The sequence below is a fragment of the Esox lucius genome, chromosome 14, assembly GCF_011004845.1.
Source record: "Esox lucius isolate fEsoLuc1 chromosome 14, fEsoLuc1.pri, whole genome shotgun sequence".
In the NCBI taxonomy this organism is placed as follows: Eukaryota; Metazoa; Chordata; class Actinopteri; order Esociformes; family Esocidae; genus Esox; species Esox lucius.
In genome coordinates this window covers 25,879,800-25,892,963 of record NC_047582.1, presented here as the reverse complement: position 1 = coordinate 25,892,963, position 13,164 = coordinate 25,879,800, and the positions used below count along the sequence as shown (strand labels likewise).

General features: G+C 42.0%; 1 protein-coding gene across 1 annotated transcript in view; it reads right to left on the bottom strand.

The window, feature by feature from the left end:
* The window catches only part of LOC105015254 (formin-binding protein 1), a 71,132-nt gene extending 58,715 nt beyond the window's left edge, over nt 1-12,417 (bottom strand). Inside the window, exon 1 of the mRNA XM_034297138.1 lies at nt 12,079-12,417. Coding sequence (XP_034153029.1) covers nt 12,079-12,102 — 24 coding nt within the window. The 5' untranslated portion in view covers nt 12,103-12,417. The remainder of the gene's footprint in view (nt 1-12,078) is intronic.
* Between the last annotated feature and the right edge of the window lie 747 nt (nt 12,418-13,164).

Here is a 13,164-nt window from a genome sequence, read left to right as displayed (position 1 = left end):
CTTTCAAGACACACATTGCTGGATAAGACTTCATGCAGAACACTGTACAAACCGATGCAGAACTATCACGGCATCGCAACAACTTCCTGTTTGTAATTTGCATTTCCTCTCCAGCTCAACATTTAGCCTATCATCTTTGTCATTGCCCTGGTCAACGCCAAAGAAGAAACGACCGACCGCCCCAACCCCCCCCCCTCCCCCCAGCAGGGATCAATGATCCTGTTTCCTCTAAAAAGAAAACAGAAAACAGCAAGCATAAGCAAGTGCTCTCAACGTCAATGGAGCAACATGAACCATCAAAAGACCTGATTGTGGAGATAGTGTGAAAAGACTTCCAGCTCATTCAGAGCACTGGCCCAAGATATCGCTCAACAGGGTTGCAAATGAGAAGATAGTTATCAGCCATGGCAGTCTGTTTGTAGCAGAGCTACAACCACAAACAACATGTGTTCTATAACGCCATCTTTAAAAATCACAGAGAAGGTGTTCAATTCACAAATGTTACTGGTCAGTATCATTCCCAGTTCTGTATTTGTGGCTCTGGTCGAGGTCACAGAGAGAACAGTAGTGAAACCTGAGTTGAGAGTAAAGAGGAAACAGTGAATGAAAATGGAACCAGGCCCAGTGACAGTGTAGCCAGGTAACTCAAAAACAACATCCATTCCCAGATTACAAAGAACTTACATCAAACTCGACATAAAGTACAGGATTCATTTGTTTCGGATATGGAATCTCAAATGTGTTGTCTCAAATGTCAACCAGTGATTCAAGAATGGCATTTATTTGCCACCAATATTAAATCTCTCTGACATATCTCAGATTCTAGAAAGTCTACATTCACTCTCTGAAACAGTTCTGAACCTGCTTTGAGTTTTAACACACACAAAAAGAAACCACCAGCAGAACATCCATCTTACATGAGATCTCTGCGTCAAGGGATTGGGAACCAGAAGTACTGGGACTGAAAGAGTCTTCCCCTCAGGGCAAAGGCACGCAGAGATTTACACCAGTTGGGTGACCTTAAAACGGGGACCTGACAAGTGACGTTATGGCAATGTCCATGTCAGACAGGGAAATGAGAGTCACCCGCCTGCTGGGAGTCACAAACTGCTGGGGTGGGGGGGGGGGGGGGGGGGGGCTAGGCTAAGCTTCTCTCAGTTCATCACCACACCAACCCCAATGTGGCTTGTACTGAGAATGGGACAGACAGAAAGAGTTAAGTTAAAACATTAAAGGAAATCCTGTTCCGATATGGCACACACACACACACACACACACACACACAACTTGATAGACAAATGTTATATACATTACTATATAAGTAACGCAATATTCAGAACCCTTCACATACTCATTTTATGTATATAGACCAAATTTCTAATTTATTAAAATTTCATCCGTCAACAACCAATATCACCTAATGACAATTGTGTGCCAATTCATTGAAAATGAACATCTGAATTATTTCATGTACATACGTATTCAGACCCTTGGCTATGACACACCAAACTTATATCAGGTGCATTTTATGTCCTTTAATCATGAAATTGAAATGTCTCTAGAATTGTCTCTAGAACGTCACAGGTAAACCACCTGTGGCAAATTCAAATGATTTGACATGATTAAAAAAGGCACACAAAAATCTATATAAGGTAGCATAGTGCATGATAGAGCAAAAACTAAGGCATGAAATCTCTGTAGTCCTCAGCGATAGAATTGTTGAGGCATTGATTTGGGGAAGGTTATAACAAACGCTAGCCTATAGCACAGGGCTAAAGTGCGCGCCACCATTGCGAAATGGAAGACGTTTGGAGCCACCATGACTTCCTTGAGTTGTCCCTTTGGCCAAACTGAAGAAGAGATTTGGTCAAAGAGGTGGGAACCCAATAGCCACTCTAATAAAGCTTCAGATTTTCTGTGAGAGCACAGTAGTTCCACAAAGTACTGAATACGGGGTTTGAATATTTATGTACATTCAGTCTCTGCCGGACCACGTAAGCAGGAACAGGCCAAGAAGAGCGAATGTCTCTCACTGAGTAAGAGAGTGACTGACTGACTGCCTGACCACCCCTAGTTAAATAGCATAGTGGTTAGAGAAGCGGACCTGTAAACAGGTTCTGCATTTGAATCTTGTCTCAGTCAAAACAAATTATGGATTGGGATTTGCTCCAGATAGACAAACATTTTGCTGTTGACAACCATCAGTAGCTGCGTTATAGTAAGCCTAAAATAAAACTGTTTACGATTAAACTAAATTTCAATTATTTCTGGTGGATTTTCGAAATAAAACAGTATGTTGATTGTAATTGTATCAATGTAATTCACAAATGAAAGAAAAACAAATATTTTTGTGCCATCAAATGAAATAGCATTGTCAGTGTAAAGTTCATCTTCAGTCTCAATAGCAATTGCTCAGTTCTTATGACTATTCCAAGTAGTAAGTTAGTAGATACTAGTAAGCCTATTACTGTCTAATAAGCTGTTAAAACGGCCAGTGGCAAAAGCCATAAGGTTCATGGATGCTATTTGTGGTGGAGGTAAACTTAATAAGACACATTAGTCCGTTTAACACAATGCTTAATGTTTTCTAGCACCTGGGCAAAGGTATAGCAGTGTGGTATAAAGGTTAAAGACAGCCTCCTACATGGGAGACCCAGGTTCAAACCCAGTGAGGGCAACAGCATTTATCACTTTTAACTGCGGGCTGGCTGAACTAGGCTTGCCTGGTAACTTTTCTGGTTTTATTTTCAATATATTTTCACTTTGTCAGTATGGGGCGTAGTGTACAAATCAATGGCATCAAATCAAGTCTAAGTGTCACATGTAAGTCAACATCTCGGTTTGTTTGTGTTTGTGCGATAGTTTGCTTCAGCCTGCGCCTCAAGGATAACTTCATCACAAATGAGATAAATATTTATTCAGTTCCTTCAGGAGGTTGCTAAGCAACACGGGTGGGTTGAGAGAGAGCCAATAATCAGTAGGATGTGGGGCCCAGGGGTAACTTCTGCTTCAGAGGAACTCTAGCAGAACTCTCACTTCTCTCTGTTTGCTTGTGATCAAGGTGTGGGCCATCCTCACGGATTCATTCTGACAACACTGCTGTGAATGTTTCAGTTCAGTTCGATTTATTTGGAAGTGCCTCACCACAAGCCTGTAGCTTTAAACTGTCAATAAGAGACCACTAATTCTAGAAACACTCACTTAACCAATGAGACATGCATGCTATTAATAAGTAAGTTGGCCAACCTACATGCATCTTTAACTCGACACAATGGTCTGCAAGATGAATATCATGATCTAGCACCTTTAAATAAAGACGCACGTTTCTTTTCCAGCGAAGAACTTAAAAGAGCAGCGATATTGTGCTTAAGCTATTGGGCAGCAGCACTTGTGTTCTCTTATGGTGTTGATGAGTTGGCTGCAGACACAGTCCCACATAATCAGACAGATATTGACAAAAACAGAGACAGGCGTCTCCAGACGATTATAGGCCATCTGTTGTGTAGGACCTGAGTGAGTCACTTCCATAAGAGCACAGGGACAGAGCTTATCTGGTCTGGTCTCTTCACTTATCTCTGCTGGTGGGAAAGAGACCCCTCTTAAACCTGTCTTTAAAAAGCTCAGAGTAGTATCAGTGGACCTGAAACTGAACCCTCATGAATAGTGAAGTGAAGATGTATGTTTTTAGTCTTCGGAAAAGTCATTGAGATGTTTCAGTGATTCCAGCCTGCTGTTAAGGTAGCTGCCAGTTTCAGGGGAGCAGTTTGTTTTAGAAGGGCCGGAAAAACAGAAAACACCCCAAAATGATCCAGTCAAATCCTAAAACCATAGAAAGGAAGTCAAAATTGCATGCTAATAATTCAGCTAGGCTAACCTTGGCGGTGGAAAATAAATGATAGGCAAGCCAGGAAAAGCGTTGTGTGCCTGAATCGAGAGGTTCAGCCACTTGGGCTACATCAGGTAGCCTACGTAAAACATATACAATTGCCAGGACAGAAAAGCACTATGAAGTATACATTATATAGTTTAGATTATCCATTTTATTTGAGGATATTTCTTTAAAGGTAAAGTACCAGTCAAAAGTTTGGACACACCTACTCATTCAAGGGTATTTCTTTAGTTCTAATATTTTCCACATTTACAGTAATAATGAGAATGACTACCTCATGATGCAGGTTAAGAGAATGCCAAGTGCGTGCAAAGGTGGTCATGGCAAAGGGTGGCTACTTTCAAAAATCTAAAATAGAAACATATTTTAATTTGTGTCAAATCTTTGTGGTGACTAAGCGATCTGTTATTTCATAGTTTTGGTGTGGATATTATAAATGAATTGTAAAAATGAAGAAACACCCTTAAATGAAAAGGTTATCCAAACCTTTGACTGGTACTGTAGGTTTAACAGTTCAGAAATGACACACTCCCCTAAAATAGGGAGACTACGTGTAAAGTGTGTGTTTATTTCTAATTGCCGAAAAGAAAATGCATGCAAACATCCTCAAAAGAAAGCTAAGAATCGAAACTTCAAACTCAAAAATCCTTCACAATCGGTGGAATCTCTTAAGACAAACATGGAAGGCAACATGCTAAAATGTATCTGAGCCAGCCAGTCCATCGTCATTTAAATGAAAGGTAATAGGGTTGGGGATCTCCAGGCCAGGACACAGCCTGACTCCCAAGGCCTCCTGGGGCTCGGAGAGGGACTCCAGGACGAGGGGGTGTGGGGAGACATGAATAACACTGGCAGGTGGGTGATGAACGGGGGTGGTGAAGAAGGGGAGTATGAGGACTCAGGTCCCAACAGGAGAGAGAGGCCTCTTTATTAAGGCACACTCACTGAGAGGTTACAAATAAGCTCGGGTTTCAGTACCGGAAGTGCCGTGAATGTCAAGTGAACTGCAGGGGGGGGGGGGGGGGGGGGGGGGGTTGGGGGGGTGACAGAGGAAAAGGAACTCACGAAACTGCCATGTCGAAAACAGTTAAACCCAGGGCCATTCAAAGCTCACTTGTGTTCAGAGCGACTTTTGCGCGACAGCAGCTCAGCACTGTCTGTTTCTATTACAGCTATCGATGCATGAGTGCCATTCAAACAAACTGAGCCCACGAGGTTTAGGCTGAACTCGGCCAGTCTGGGACTCCAGCCCAGCCCTGTGGCTGCGCTCCACTCTGCTACACTGAAACAGCGTGAGAGAAAAGCAACCCGAGTTATTTCAAAGGGCCTCCCCGAGTCCCTGACAAACCACTTTCCCCTTCTCTATTTCATTAAAGGGTGACCGGCCAACCGACAGGCATGTGGCTACAATTAAATCACGAGGCCCAGGCTAGCATTCCTCCCTTTTCTCTCCAGCTGATGGGTCACCGCTGGCCTGTCGGGGCTAAACATGGAGCTGTTTAGGGTCTAAGACTGGCACAGAAATGTGTGTAAAAACAAGGTAATGTTGCTTTAACCCCTGTCGTCTTTGACCAACGGGGAGCCGAGGTTCAGTCAAAAACGTACCTTCAGTCGTTGCTCCTTAAGCAGCGTTGCCCTTCCTGGCTCCATCCGTAGGCCCGTCAGAGTGAGAGTGACCAATGCTTGTACGACAGTGTGCGAGTTTAAATGTGAGTACCTGAGTGCCTATATCTGTGCGCGTTTCTCTCCTCATACAAAATATGACAGAACTCCTAGGAGAAGTGAAAAACCACTAAAGGGTTTTTGTCTTAATTCCCCTTAACAGAGATGAGATGGACACCACAGTGCAGTCAGTCTAGTCAGTCCTGTGTAGTCAACTTGGCAAGAAAAGGACTGTCCTTATTCCTGTGTATTTATTTCAGAATCTAAATTATCACCTGGTGTTACAGTGGGGAGGACAAGTATTTGATACACTGCCAATTTTGCAGGTTTTCCCAATTACAAAGTATGTAGAAGTCTGTAATTTTTATCATAGGTACTCTTCAACTGTGAGTGACGAAATCTTAAACAAAAAATCCAGAAGATCACATTGTATGATTTTTAAGTAATTAATTTACATTTTATTGCATGACATAAGTATTTGATACATCAGAAAAGCAGAACTTAATATTTGGTACAGAAACCTTTGTTTGAAATTACAGAGATCATACGTTTCCTATAGTTCTTGACCAGGTTTGCACACACTGCAGCAGGGATTTTGGCCCACTCCTCCATACAGACCTAATACTGGGCAATACGGACTTTCAGCTCCCTCCAAAGATTTTCTATTGGGTTCAGGTCTGGAGACTGGCTAGTCTCCTTCCGTCTTAAGGATTGACAAAAATGTATTGAACTTCACCCAAAAGTCTTCTAAGAACTACCCAGGTAGGCTTATCTGGCATTAGTTGGCAAAATCATGAGTAAGTGCATTTTTGAATGATTATTTGTATTTTTCTGAAATAGCAATATGAAAACTGCAGATTCATCCATGACGTGCAAATTACTCTCGCTAGATGCACCATTAAAGGTCCAGATGCACTTTTAAAGAACCATTAACCCATATTTTAACAGTTATATTTAGAGGAGGTGCAGTGCTGTTATTTATTTGGTAAACTAAAGACAGGGATAAGTTGTTGCACAAAATCTTTCAATGAAAAAAGTAGATCTCATGCCCAAAAAGGTTGGAGATGCTTCTGTTATGAAATACTGTCCCTAACTGAGATCCAATCACATTTCATCAGACTTTACTTCCTCCTCTAAATGCAGTATTAGTGGGCCGTGGAGTCTCAGAGAAGGGAGGGGTTTCTGGAGACTTAAAGCTATGCATACCAAGATGCTGGGCTCTTTACTCAACCCTTTTATTACGCAAAAAAAAAAAAAGATCAATTTGCATTTCTGAGTCTGATGAAATGAAGCCAGGGTGAATTGAGTTTACACCACCCAGGGCAGAATGAGCTCAGCGCTTCATGGCAGTACAGTGAAAGACGAAGGCAGAGCAAAGCAGAGAAAGAGAGAAGCAGACAGAGAGGGAAACATTTAAAATATCTTCAACCTTTTGACATTTGTATATGTGTGTGTAATATGTATTCACAGTTTATGATGGTTTATTTATCTTATGTTGAAAATCTAACTTTCCACTTTGATGACATAAATACATAAACCCTATGCAAATAAACCCAATTTAAACTGCATGAAAAAGAGAGAGAGAGAAAGAGAGCAATAATTAGTCTGACGCATACTGTTTAAGAACACGGAATTCAGAACTGCAAGGCCAAGAGAAAGGAGCTATCCAAAAGAGCAACAGAAGATGGGTAAAATATACCAGGACAACTTTCGGTGTCTGATCCAGACGGTTCAATACTCACTGCTCTCTATTCAGAGTGGATAAGGCCTGTTTGCTGGTCAGTAGAAATTGGATTCACTCTGAGCTCAACCTCATTCAAGACGAGAGAAAGAGAACAAAATGGATTTTCCAATAAATTTACTGACACTATCTTTAGGCCAGGAGTAGAAGCCTCCTATAGATGACATCATCATTGCTATGTGAGCGTATGACTATGTCCCTAGTGTCATTACATAGAGGTGGACTATAATTTACTATAATATATAGTCTATAATTGTTATGTGTCTATTTAGGTGGTAACAGCCTTAATGGTCCCCCACTGTACAAAGTCCCACGCGTGGCGGGAGTCAAAAGCACACAATCAGCATTAATGTTGCGCCGTCATTGTGCCGTCAAAGTGTGCTTGTTGCTATCCCATAAACACATACGGAATTTGGGCATGAGGTTGGCATGACAAACCAACACACAAGTTGAAAGGCATCCAGCGTGTGCGTCACCTGGCGCGCTCGGTAACCTAGACCAGCAAAGTCTTGCAGAGAGCAATCCATTGGAATGAACAGACTTCCGCCACAAGGCGTATGGCTTCATGCGTTTTGTGTGCACCCGGGTTTAGAGGTGCTGAGTATAAACCTGTGGTAACAGTACCGGCTCTATGCACATACAGTGGATATAATAAGTCTACACACCCCTGTTAAAATGCCAGGTTCTTGTGATGTAAAAGAAAGAGACAAATATAAATCACGTCAAAACCTTTTCCACCTTTGTAAGGTTTTTATTTTTTTTTAAATCCCCCTCAAAGATTTCAGTTTGTTTTTCAATTAAATTGTTCACATTATAGGTCACATTAAAAGCGGAAAAAGTTCTGACATGATTCACTTTGTCTCATTCTTTTACATCACAAAAACCTGGCATTTTAACAGGGGTGAGTAGACTTTTTATATCCACTGTATCTAGGCAACATAGGCGTACAGAGGCACATTATCAGCAACCATCAGTCCTGTGTTCCAATGGCACATTGTGTTTGCTAATCTAAGTGTATTATTTTAAAAGGCATATTGATCATTAGAAAACCCTTTTGCGACTATGTTAGTGCCACTGAAAACTCTTGTGCTGATTAAAGAACCAATAAAGCTGTCCTTCTTTAGACAAGTTCAGTATCTTCAGAATCAGCGTTTGTGGGCTTGATTACAGGCTCAAAATGACCAGAAACCAAGAACATTCCTCTAAAGCTCCTAAGGCTAGTCATGTTCTGAGAAATGAAGGCTATTCCATGCAGGAAAGAGCCAAGAAAACAAACACTGGTGCTGAAGATACTGAACTTGTCTAAAGAAGGTCAGTTTAATTGCTTCTTTAATCCGCAAAACAGCTTTCAGCGGCGCTAACATAGTCGCAAAACGGTTTTCTAGTGATCAATTAGCCTTTTAAAATGATACACTTGGATTAGCAAACACAATGTAGCATTGGAACACAGAAGTGTTGGTTGCTGGTAATGGGCCTTTGTAAGTCTATGTAGATATTCCATGGAAAAGCAGCCGTTTCCAGCTACAATACTGATTTACAACATTAACGACGTTTACACGGTATTTCTGATCAATGGATGATATTTTAATGGATAGAAAATGTGCTTTTCTATCAAAGACAATGACATTTCTAAGAGACCCCAAACTTTTGAACAGTAGTGTACATGCGCGCGCGCGCACGCACCAAAGGTGTCGACTTGATAAATAGTGTAAGACTAATTTGAATGATCACATATGCCTATAGCTACTCTGTCAACCACAGTTCTGTCACTAGCATTTGTAAAATCCTGACGAGCTGCTGTTTTGGTACAATGATACCACAGCTAAAGCAGAAAATGAAAGAGAATAGAATGGCTAACCCAGAACACACAAAAATCTGTCTCGTAAGATGCTAAAACCCACATTATTTAGTCTAGCATGAAATAAGGCTTATTTAATTTTTCTCACAATTTTTTCCTCCAAGACTAGAGAAATAAGCTGAGGGAATCACATCACAAAAATGTGCATACGTTAGGCCTATAACTACCTCCAGCATGAGTGGCTGAGAAACACATCTTGATTGCGACTGTGTCCTCACTGCCTGAAATATAACTTCCTTCCTCTATGCTCAGCCTAAAAACCACAAGCTAGGGGAAATTGGGGACACAATGGGGAATCAGGGGAAACAATTTAAATCAACAATCTGTTTAATAACAGCAGTATGTGGACGAACAATGTAAACATTTGTTTACCAAGGTATTCTGCCCTTGTGTCATCGTGGCTCATTTGGAAATCTTGCCTGTCTTAGACGGCGCTTGCACTGGTTCTTACAATGCCTGGGTTGTGGGTACCCACTGGGAGAAAGTAGGGGGGAACAAAGAATGAAAAATGTATCCACTCACAACTGTAAATCATCTTAGAGTGTCCACCGAATAACATGCATTTAAAAAAAAATAATGTTGAAGTTCTTTAGCAGACAGGCACATAAACCTACAGCAATAACAAAAGGATACGCTTGTTTGACAAATGATAACATATAAATGTCACCACAGGACAAATGGCAAAGGCTGTCCAGATCCCATGCCAACTTGGTTTAAAATGTAAGATGGGACACTGAACATATGTCCAGCTTAACAATAACCACCCTAGAACCCTCAAAGTTACAGAGTTTTGTGTGGTTTTAACCGGGCTCTAAACTAAAACTTGTGTCTGGTTCTCATTCAGCCCCATCAAAGCACTGATTATTTCCAAACATCCAGTCTCTGCTGCTAACACTAGCTCGTGATTGGAAAACACACATGAGAGTGTTTGGAGAACCCAGGGGCAATGCTTTATGGCCATTACCTGGGCGGCAGATCACTGCATCTTGGTCAGGCAGTGGGCTCCTAAGAGAACTAGAGCTGACGTCATGGCATTAATGCAAGGCTTCTGAAGCACTACCAGCGTTCTCCATGAACTTGGAACAACCCACCCCCTCCTCCCCCCCCCCCCGCCCCCACCCCCCCCCCCCCAACACACACACTCCATCCCGGGCTCCCTTCTTCTCCCCATCCCACCCCCTCTCTGCCCCTTACCTACTCTTCTACCCTCTTCTGATGACGAGAAACGCACCACATTTAACCGTCTCCAGACCCCGCTGTTTCACCGTCCGCTAAAATCGACTTCAGCTGTAAGAGGCGAGGAACTTTGGCAAAACGGCCACACACATTGTACGAGTGCACACACACGCACATGCTACACACAAGACCCCCCGCTTTCCTGTCCCAATCGATGAGACTGACGCACGTTACATGTGAAGTATAACACAAGCCAGGATGGTAGCCAAGGGCTAATGCTATCCCACAAACTTGGACCTTAACCAGTCAATTTGTAACTAGTGGCTTGTTTAACAGCATAACAACAAAAACATCTGAAACAAAAGGCAGACGAGAGGAATTCCACAGCATGCGACTGCTTATTAGAGCTTCATAAAAATAGCTGTGGTAGTTCTGTAATCTTACCAATTCTCATTCTGAAGATTAGTTTATGACAACAGGTTGGAGGACTTGGGTGTGTGTAGTGTGTCTCTGTGTTGTGTGTTCCGACATGTGTCTGGGACACATCTGAAGCCCAAAATGTAGGTTGATAAGAACTAAGGTGCTCACTTTTGGGTAACAAACACAGACAAGCAAAATGACCCCAAGCTAAAAGTCAGAGCCTTTCTTCAAACCTGATATACACGTCTTATGTCCATTGTAGCTCAACTAACTAGGTTACATTTATTCTCAATCGTTGGCAACAGGGCACTGGAGTAGGCAGAGGGCCTTTTCAGGGCTATTGTACATGCCCTTTTGCTTATCGTCTTCTTCCTCATCCTCTTCCTTCACATATTTAAAGATGCACCTTTGGACAAAGCCATCAAACTACACAGTGTGGTTTGAAGGCACAAAACATGGGAGTAGAGATGACTGGCTGCTTGTGAAGATCTCAGTATTATTGCTGATTGGACATGGGTGACAATGATGGCAAAGTGAGTTGTGCTGTGTGTCACAACCTTTTCTGAGAAACCACAGCCTTATATCCTGTTCAACTTCCAACTGTCAACTTACACTCTCTGGCGTGCCTCCAAGAGAAATCAATTGAACATAGTAAAATGTAATGTAAAGTCCTGCAGCTGAAACCAATGCCAAAGGAAGCTGACAAAATCAGATACAACGCAGACGGCTCTGCCTTCTGCCCTAATAGTTTTATTTTCAGATTTTCAGATTCCCCGAGGCTGAAATCGTGTAAAATAAATGTGCCAGTATTAGCCTTTTATGCGATCAGCTTTCTCGACCAGAAGAGAGACAAATATGGTCTGGAGTGGTATTGGTATGTTCTTCAAGCACAAGCACCGGTGGAATCTACAGTGAAAAATATTAGGCGGGGGTGTGTTTCAAATAAGCATGCTAAGTGTTATGTTGAATTGTACGACATTGAATGAGAAAAATAACTTTGTGAATAATATTATCATCATGAAGGCAAAAACAATACTAATCGATGTGGACAACCTAGCTGCCCCATTTAGAACTAGTCACATCAAACACAGCAATACATAGCATAGCCCACATGTCAGTCAAGCAGGGAACATGATAGCCTTCCGTTTAAATTAGCCTTCACTGGGATCCTGATTGACGACTTGAGATGGTTATTACAGCGTAGCTAACAGTAACGGGACATTCGTGCTTGGTTTAAGCGAGCGCAGTTGATATGTCAGGATATATCCAAAGCTTGATGATAGCCCCTGATAGACCGTTATCTGTGCTAACAAATAAAGAGCGAGTTCTTACCCATAGCTCTGACCCCCAGCTCATGGTTCCAAACCGATTTCCTCGTAATAATCCACGATTCAGACAGGGTGTATCGATGCTCAACCACTGCGGCGTAGCCTTATTTTTTCTTCCCTTTCTTTGAGGTTGACCTCCTCTTTGTAAGCGCCCGCCTAATGTGTCCTTCCTTCCGAGTGCGTGAAAGAGTTTTTTTTTCACCAGCTCATTCTGTCTATGTTCTACAAAATGTACAAGAGCCGCAACATAATCTTGAAACGAGGTGCGTGTATGTGTGTGTTACTGTGGTGTTTCCTGCAGAGCGCGGGCACCCGCTTTTCAACCAAATGACAGCTGCTGAGGGGCGCGGGCACTGAAAAAAGGCACGAGAGGATACTTGGCAGGGGGCGATGGAGCTACAGATGGTTGTTTTCTGGTGAAGAAACACGATTGTTCTTCGTATGAAGGAAAACAACGGGATGCTGATACATTAGCCCAAATATTGGTGATAAAAAACACAATTCTTATTAGGAAAACAAATTAACATTTCAAGTAGTCTAGAATCGGGTATTCAACAAAGGGTCCGAGGTCCCCTTGCGGTCCATGGAGCTCCTGCAGAGGGTCATTGGGAAGGTCTCCATAAAGTATTTACTTAAATTATTATTATATATAATAATATAATATATAATAATGACTTTCTTTGGCTTAACCATGAAAATTTGAAAACCACAAAAAAACAAATATGGATGTATAGAGAGAGAGATTTGTCATGAGAAATGTGTTCCTGAATGGTGTAGAGGGCTCAGAGGAAACGGGTTTCTGATATTAAAATATGATAGCAAATGCCAAATAAATGCGGGAGGTTTGTTCGGAGCTAATTTTGGTTTCAGGGAGTGAGGTAGGGAAACGTTTTTGAAATATTAGTTGTTATACTAGACCACAGTGGTAATCAAACCAACCAAGTGAACAAGATTGGACATATGATCGGGGTCCTGGGATTGACTAATGGCTTGGGTAACTTTAGAATTGTAGAGCGGAAAGGAAAGGGGGAGTTGTAACATTTTCAAAGGCAACTCTCATGAGTCTCCAAAGCAACAAATCGCCCTAAAA